The following is an 8,464-nucleotide window of genomic DNA, read 5'->3' on the forward strand; positions in this document are numbered from 1 at the left end:
ACTTCAGAGCTCACTGTTAGATAAATCCTTTTCACTTACCAGTCTGAGTGCACATACTGAGCAGAAGAAACACAGAGTAAGAAGCAAGGCTGGCAACAATCAGCAGCAAGATACTAAAAACCACAAAATAGTCACAATTAAAGCACTTTTACAGCATAATGCACTTTCTAGCTTTAAGAATGCTACTTTTGCAAGAATTAAGCTACCACAAGACGAGATTTCCTCATTTTGTGGCTGGTATCTGCTGACTATGGTTCATGTGGTCCCTGACATTCCCAATACTTGTGAAGTTCCCTGCTCCTTATATTGTTCACTAAAAATAACACACACTACACAGGGCAAAGGCCAGACATATGGATTACAAAAAGGACATAAACATAGGAGTTTGTGTGTGTACATACACACAGACAAACACACAGCTTCCAGTGAAGTGGAACCAACACTCAGAAAATGGTAAAAGTGACAATTGTGGTGACTTTGGCCCCGTTATCCATAGGTCAGCAAGTACAACAATCAAGTGCAAACAACAGCACAAGCTGATTCACAATTTTCAGACACATATCCATCCTACTCCAGAAGGCCCATTGCTGGAACTATAGGAGATAACAGCTTTGAAAGGAAACTGCCAATCTATCAGGAGTAATGGCCAAGAAATTGCCACCATGTGGCAATTTAATGCAACGTCTGGGAAGGGCTTATGTCAGGCCTGATCTGAATGACTAAACCAAAGAGGGAAGATCTTATTCAACAATTCTGAAAAGCACATGCTATTTATTGCTTCCTCAGATTTGCACAGGAGCCTTAGTAATCAAGTTTTGTTCCACTTAAAACTACAAGCTGAGTTTAAAAATGAGGACATGTAAAAACTGAAAACTTACCTAAAGCCCATGATCCCTGTGTTGGCCATAGCATAGGATAAGCCAAGTATCCCACTGCCCATAATTGCATTCATTAGGTTGAACACCGAGAAAGCAAACGAGGAACCACGACTTGAAGAACTCTGTGAAAAGGCCCAGAAAAAGAAGTACAATTAGTGCTAGAGGTGTTTTGGTCTCTCACAGGAGGCAATTTAAGGGAGGGGGCCACAGTCAACTTTTCCTTCCTTAATCTAAATCAAGAAAACCTCATTTCTCACCCTTTAAGACCACGCAAACCCTTGCTGCGCACACAACAACACGATGTTGCCCCGCAGGCATCCCAAATGCCCACAACCTTTGAGCACAGTGATAGTAGAGCGCAAAAGATTTATGGCTCGGAGGAGGCTCTCCCTGCGTGGGCACATGGCAGCGCTTCCAAGCGCTCGGCACTCACAGAACCAAAGGGACCCGGAGCAGAACCAAAGGGACCAAGAGCAGCGGCTCGGCCCCCCCTTCCCTAGGGTGTCAGCCCGGAGCCGCCCGGCACAGACCCGTCCCGCCCGACCTTTGAGCCCGCGCTCCCCGAGCTCCCCCTCACACCGCACCCAGCGCGGCCGCGCAGCCCCCTCGGGGCGCTCCCTCCCCGCCGCCCCTCACACGCACGCTGCGCGCCGCCGGCGGCGGCAGCAGCGGGGCGGACTCCCCGTCCTCCTCCTCCTCATCCTCCTCGTCCTCCTCGTCCTGCAGGCGGGCGGACAGGTACCACCCGCGGGCGGGCAGGGGCCGGGCGCTGCGGGACCCCCAGGGCGGCGGCGCCATCGCCCCCCGCGTACCCAGCGCTCTGAGGGGCGCGCCGGGGGCGGGGCCAGTTGGGGGCGTGACTATTTAAGGGGGCGTGGTCACAAAGGCGGCCCCGTCCGCCCTATTCGGGGCGCGCGGGGGGCGTGGTCACCTCGGAGGGGCGCGGCCAAGGCTCTGGCCCCGCCCTCCCCCGGCGCGGCGGCGATGACGCGCGCGCGCGGCGCGCGGGGCCCGGCATGAGGTGAGGGCGGGGGGGGGTAGGAGAAAGGGGGGGGAGAGATTTCCTTCCCTGAGGGAAGAACGGGATAAACCGGGATCGCGGCGGTGAGGGAGAGGCTGGTCTGCCCACCTGGGAAGGTGATGCAGTGGCCTCCAGCCAGACTACAGCGCGGTGGCGGCGGGCGGGAGGGGGGTTATCTTGTGGGCTTATCCAGAAGCGACTGGATGAGAGGATTTGGCCTTAAGCTGCGCCAGGGGAGGTTCAGGTTGGACATCAAGAGGAATTGCTTTACAGAAGGGCTGATGAGGCATCGGAATGGGGTGCCCAGGGAGGTGGTGGCGTCTCGGTCCCTGGAGGTGTTTAAGGAGAGATTGGAGGTGGCACTCGGTGCCATGGTCTGGTTGACACGGTGGTGTTGGGGCACAGGTTGGACTCGGTGATCCCAGAGGTCTCCTCCAACCACAGTCGATTCTGTGATCCTGAAGTACTGATTCAATAGTTTCCGTCTAGGGAGAAGGCAAATGTCGCAGGAGAAGAAACACAGGAGATGCTCAGGCCTCTGGATGAGGGATTTCTCCTGTGCAGCAGACGTGAGGAATGCAGTGTTTTAATTTCTGACTCACCAGGCGAAGGAGGCGTGCTTTGCCAAAAGCCTGGCTTAGGGAAATGGGCTGGTTGGGAGATGCAGGGAGCATGGGAGCAGGACCAGCTTTCCAGGGTTTGGGCACAGCAGCTTTGGGAAGGAGAGACTGCACAGCCTGGAACCCTGGAGGAGGGCAGTGGCTGAGGGAGGCAGGAGAACCAGTTTCCTTTCAGAGCTGGTTTGCATCTTTCCTATCAACCCCCGATCTCAAAACAAGTTTCCCAAGAAGTCAGGAGCAATGCCAGCCTTGAGCACCACCTAAAGCACTAGTTCCTGCCTTGGAACAGCAGACACAGAGTCAGAAAATTGCCCCCTTTGGACTATCTCTAGTGGAGGAAACCATTTAGAGGAGGGTAAAGCCACTTTTAAAAGTTCCCCATCCCATGGATGAACTGTAGAATGGGGCTTGGTCACTGGAAGAGCCATTATTAATGCTCCCCTAGACCTTATAGGGAATACTGGATTTAATTAATGATCTTCCTGGCATGCAGCCCATGGAGCAAAGACACTGTGGAGTGTGTAACACCTTACACTGGGGTCTGGGAGTGATCATGACCACTATTGCTAAAAACTGTTTTCTAGCAACCACTGCTTGGTAATGAATTTTATCAGACACAGAATGGATCCAACAGTAAGATCGAGACAGTAGAAATCTTTCCATGTGGCTTACTGGGATTAATATCACATTTATTAGAACAAGGAGAGGTTATTGTTTTTTGGCAGGAGGGGATTATCTTGCTGCTTGAAGTTAGTTGGTGTTTAAGTCTAAAAACACATTTGCAAAATAACAGACATTTGCAGTATATATTTTATAATAAAGAGCTTTACTAAACTATTGTGGATTGTTTGGTACAGATGGAAATTCTGGTTTAAGAGAACAGCAAATCCATGTGATTTGCAGCCTTTTTAATGGAATGATTACATAATGTCTATAAAATGAATAATTTCTCTTCTAGGACTTTGTGGAGATTTGGATACTCTGCCAGACTACTGAAAACTAATCATTTTAGGACAGCTGCATCAAATACATCATTTCCAGCAGTTTGGATGCTGTTGGCACAATATTCTGGCAGAATACCTGGGCCCTTTGTAGTAGTTAGAAAAAACACTTTCTCCATGATGCCTGAAACCGTGGAGGATAAAGCTAATCCAGAACTGTATTCACCACATCCCGGAGTGCGTGGGATGACACTGCTCAACAGAGAGGCTTTTAAAAGGACAATTGTTGTTCCAGCTCTTAAAGTCAAGAAAGAAATTGTAAATAGTTTGCTGAAGTCCCTAAAACAATCGGTCCTGCAGCGTCCCGGTCTGAGGCGAGTGGTTGAGGATCCAGAAGATGAGGACAGTAGACTTGTTATCCTGGATCCTCATAAAATACCAGGATTCTCGTTGGGAGAATCAGAGCGGCAGGTGCTGAAAGAGCTCAGTGTTGATCCTGAGGTGTCCAGGTATAACCTGGAGCTGACCTACGAGAACTTCAAGTCGGAGGAGATCCTGCGAGCGGTGCTTCCCGAGGGTCAGGAGGTCACCTCTGGGTTTAGCCGTGTTGGCCACATTGCACATCTGAATCTCAGGGATCACCAGCTGCCCTACAGACATTTGATTGGTAGGTAAAACTGCTCCTCTCAAAAAAGTAATTTGTATATTTTGTGTATTTCCCAAAAGATATTTTATGAAGTGTCACTTGCACAAAGAAAAATTCTGATTGCTTTTTATTTTGGCTTTAAGTAGCCTTGTGCTGATGCTGTAGCTGTGCCCAGAGGGCACAGTTCTCTCCTCTCCCTGCACTGAGCACTGGCTCAGGGTGAAGTGTGTGCCTTAAAAAGGTGTCACAGCTGCAACCCTGAGTCAGTAGAGGGAGGTTGTTCCAACACACACTTACTTTTGTTATTTTTAACTGTTAACAGCAGGTTTGTTGTGGCTGTTGTAGAACATTAAAAGGTTGTGGTCCCGTAACCAGAATATCTTTTGCCCTCTCTTTCAGGCCAGGTTATAATTGACAAGAATCCAGGAATCACCTGTGCAGTGAATAAAACCAATATTATTGACAGCACGTACAGGAATTTTGAAATGGAAGTGCTCGCTGGAGAGAAGAACCTGGTAACCAAGGTACAGGCTTTTTCCCCCTGGTATTTTAATTTTAATATGCTAAAACCCAAGGGCATCTTCTGGAAAGAGATGATGCAGGGATGCTATTGAGACCACTCCTTTGCACAGTGCCCTTCCTGACACCTGTCTGAGCATCAAGGTTGGCTGTTACTTCTGCATTCCCTTGTCCTGGTCTGCCAAGGGCAAGCTCAGCCATAGGGATCATGAAAGACACGTATTCTTTCAAGTACACAGCCTAGATTTAATGCTGTGTAAAAGCAGCTGCAGTAAAGGTTTCTTACAGAGATACTAATGACAAACTTGTACTGGGGGATGTTTCTCAAAGCCAAAATATTCAGCGGATTTGATCTAAGAAAATGCAGTTTTTTAATGTCACCAAGCCTTGTACGGTGGCTGGTATAGAACCTAAGAGTTTGTTTTCAATCTGATTGGCTTTGCAACTCGGGCAACATTTTGCCTTTGCCTTTTTCCTTTTCTGACAGCAGCAAGACAAACCTTCTCTCTCCTCTGTCCTGACATTTATCAGGTGCAATCACTGCGTGACTGCCACGCATCCTTCGCATAGGGTTTCTTGTCTGTAGCTGGAAACTTGGCCATGGCTCCCACAAAAATATTTTCCCTATCTGTTAGCAGTTTTATACTTTCAGAAGAGAAGACGTTAGATTACCAAATAAAAAGGTTGAATATCTTGGTAGAACATCCTGTGCACGCACAGAGAAGGCAATTGAATTGTCAAGGCAGCAGCGAGGATCAAATATTGTGCAGATGGTGTTACCGTACACCTGGCACACCGTGGAGCTGCACCCAGCACTGCAGATACACTTCAGGATGTTTCTTGCTGGCAAAGCAAACGATGGGGTGATTTGGATCTGAAGTTACTGTACTTTGGAGTCACACAATTCCAGTGTGGTGGTGCAAAGAGAGTATTATCTTGCATCCCATTCTCATCTGAATAAATACTGTTTCTTTTCAGGTCTGTTCTTAAGATAGTGGTCATTCCAAAGTTTGGGTTTGGATCAGTTTCCAGACTCTGTCACCTTGAGAGATGAAATACAGTATTTTTCAAGCTGCAGAATTGGCTCCCAGTGGCTTTGACTTTGGCTGAGGGTTCCTGTTCTTGTGCCGTATCATTCTCAGATGCTTATTTACTGTGTGGACTCCTCTAAGGAGGGTTTGAGGCATCTTCCCAAGGTCTGCTTTCAATAAAGGAGTTGTCAGTCAGCCACAAAGCTGTTGAAAAGCCTCATTTTTTTTTATGGTCATTTTAAGTTGCTGCTTTGTTTCTACCTGGTGATTGAGACAGGCGTAAGCCAGGCGTCGAGATTGACAGTGGGGGACATTCCTCATGGCAGTTTCTGATGAGTTGGATCTGGTTTTACAAGGTTCCTGTGTCCTACCCATGGGACAAATGCTGATGTACCCGTTACCTTTCGACAAGGCACCTTGGTTTTTAGCTCTCTGAATTACTGATAATGCTTAAACCTGCCTGGCAATTAAACACAGAAAATGTTTTGGACTTTCAGGTCAAAGAAAATAATATTGCGTATGAATTGGACTTTTCCAAAGTGTACTGGAACCCACGCCTGTCCACGGAACACGGCCGTATCGTGGAGCTGTTGAAGCCTGGGGATGTCCTTTTCGATGTCTTTGCTGGGATCGGACCTTTTGCCATTCCAGCAGCAAAGAAAAAGTGCCGCGTGTTTGCCAACGACCTCAATCCCGAGTCCTACAACTGGCTCCTGCACAACTGCAGGCTAAACAAAGTAGACACCAAAGTGAAAGCGTTCAACATGGATGGCAGGGAATTCCTCCGGGGGCCGGTACGGGAGGAGCTGAGCAAAGAGCTCCCGCTCATGAAGGAAGAGCAGAAAAATGCTTTCCACATAGTCATGAACTTGCCAGCGCTGGCTGTTGAATTCCTGGATGTTTTCAGGCATCTCTTGGTCGGGGAGCCGTGCAGTGCTGCTGCCCTTCCCACTGTGCACTGCTACGGGTTCTCCAAGCACGAGGACCCAGCCAAAGACATTCAGGAACGAGCGGAGGCGTCGCTGGGAACCTCCCTGGATGGACGCTGTTCTACGTACCTGGTCAGGAACGTGGCGCCCAACAAGGAGATGCTGTGCATCAGCTTCCAGGTCCCAGCAGATGTGCTGTACAAGAGGCCCTGCCCTGATGAAGGTAAGGAACAACCCTCCCACGTGTCACTGGGATTTCAGGCTCCACCTTTTGCTGCCTCAGGCTGGTCCCACCCTATGGGCCACTCCGACTGTGTGACAGCGACACTGGATTTGGAATGAGCACGGAGGTGGCCGGCAGGACCGAGTGCCTGCATGTGTGCAGCAGCTGCAGGGCTTCCTATGCTCCTGGAAACAGCAGCCTGCTCCTCTGATCCCAGCATGAGCCTCCCCAGAAACACGGGGCACTGGATAGGATCACCCCACAGGCCATAAACCAGACCTTTATGCCTTGGGTTGTGTACTGGGGGAGGATGGGGACTCAGCGATCCTTGTGGGCCCTTCCAACGCAGGATATTCAGTGAGTCTGTGATCTAATGCCAAACACAGTTTTCTGTTAGCTCAGTACTTAAGAGCTGGAGCTGAATTTTCGCCCAGAACAGTGCACTTCCAAGGGACTGGTCCCAGCTCTGACCTTCTCCCTTATGCTCACATGGACTCAGTGTAGGGCTGGAGCCACCACATCAGCAGAGTCAGGTTCTGTGCAATTTAACTGAGACAGGGATACCCTTAGAGAGCTTCAGTGCTGAATTTGGTTACTTTGTGTTTTGGTTTTTTTTATAGTTGGTCATTTGTTTCTTGCTGTACTTGTAGAAACTGGTTGGTTTTCGTGATCTTGGGCTTTGCAGCACGTGACAAGGCTGCAGTTACATGAACTTAAGGAAAGAAGGGTTTTTTAAAGCTTTAATGCTGTGAAACTTATTTTTATGCTGTTGTTGGGTAGCACTGAGATGTAGGTCAGAATCTATTTCCATACAAGTTTTTTGAAAGTCCTTTTTGGCATTTAGTAAAGATCCCCCATTACTGCTGTAACAGTTTTCGTTTGTGACTGTTAATCCTGATTTTAACTCCCATCTCTTCCTGTTAAATCCCTTAAGTGTTCCAGGGCTTGTGGTTTAGCTCAGTCTGTTTACTGCACATTAAATAACTTTACTTTTTCTAACCTTTTTCCAGCAAAACCAGCCTCAAAACGTCTGTGTACCAGCCAAGGTTTTTCTGAAGAGAAGTTACTGAGTTGAAGACTGGAGTTATGGTGACTCCCTTAGTTTGTGTAAAGGGTATTTAGGGTGCCTCTGGTTTACCTGTTGAGTTATTCACAGCATACCTGTGTTACCCATCGAGATGCACGGTGCATGTTGCAGCTTTCCTTTGGGAGCCCTGCTTCCTGCATTTACCTTTTTTTTTTTTTTTAATTGTGGGATCGATAAGCAGATTGAAACTGTTGTTACTACAAAAAATTAAAACTTTGCTCTTTGTAATAAATGTGTTTTAGTACTTCTCTGCTCTCTATTGTTTCATGCCCTGTGCTGATTCAGTGACACAGCCTGGGGTGGTTTTCTGCTGTGGCATTTTGATAATGTGCAGTTTGTGCAGAGAACAGATTTTTATATTTTGCCAGTTCTAGGAAAGTGACTTATATAACCCCTGCCTTGGATTGTCTCTGACAAACATTTTGCTGTTTCAGAATATTGGATTACGGTGAGCAGATGCACAAGCAGCCCTTGTGTAAGGAAGATAAGCTTTCAGAAACTTAACCTGAGATACAGACAGGGCCAAATAGCCACATATCCTATGGGTTTGAGTAAAAAATGCTTTTGAA

The 8,464-nt window shown here is 48.0% G+C and overlaps 2 protein-coding genes across 6 annotated transcripts in view; one reads left to right on the forward strand and one right to left on the reverse strand.

The window, feature by feature from the left end:
* The window catches only part of SLC38A6 (solute carrier family 38 member 6), a 41,167-nt gene extending 39,531 nt beyond the window's left edge, over window positions 1-1,636 (reverse strand). Inside the window, exons 1-3 of one of the 2 annotated variants that reach the window (XM_027702378.1) lie at window positions 1,521-1,636; window positions 879-1,000; window positions 40-113 (exon numbers count right to left, since the gene is read on the reverse strand). In XM_027702378.1, coding sequence (XP_027558179.1) covers window positions 40-113; window positions 879-952 — 148 coding nt within the window. In that variant the 5' untranslated portion in view covers window positions 953-1,000; window positions 1,521-1,636. Of the gene's footprint in view, window positions 1-39; window positions 114-878; window positions 1,001-1,212; window positions 1,338-1,520 lie in introns of those variants that run through there. The other variant, XM_027702377.1, reaches the window with a different exon arrangement.
* A 224-nt stretch (window positions 1,637-1,860) lies between these two features.
* Window positions 1,861-8,142, forward strand: TRMT5 (tRNA methyltransferase 5). Of its 4 annotated transcripts, none has more exons than XM_027702388.1 (5): window positions 1,861-1,899; window positions 3,478-4,127; window positions 4,506-4,630; window positions 6,154-6,808; window positions 7,819-8,142. In XM_027702388.1, the coding sequence occupies exons 1-5, from the start codon at window positions 1,895-1,897 to the stop codon at window positions 7,881-7,883; spliced, it is 1,500 nt and encodes a 499-aa protein (XP_027558189.1). In that variant the 5' UTR covers window positions 1,861-1,894; the 3' UTR covers window positions 7,884-8,142. The 4 variants fall into 4 exon arrangements, with proteins under 4 accessions (XP_027558189.1, XP_027558190.1, XP_027558188.1 ...); XM_027702389.1 differs by lacking the exon at window positions 1,861-1,899 and adding an exon at window positions 2,074-2,468; XM_027702387.1 differs by lacking the exon at window positions 1,861-1,899 and adding an exon at window positions 2,088-2,143.
* The last annotated feature ends 322 nt before the right edge of the window (window positions 8,143-8,464 follow it).

Source organism: Neopelma chrysocephalum, unplaced genomic scaffold (genome assembly GCF_003984885.1).
Source record: "Neopelma chrysocephalum unplaced genomic scaffold, ASM398488v2 Primary Assembly neopelma1_183, whole genome shotgun sequence".
NCBI lineage: Eukaryota > Metazoa > Chordata > Aves > Passeriformes > Pipridae > Neopelma > Neopelma chrysocephalum.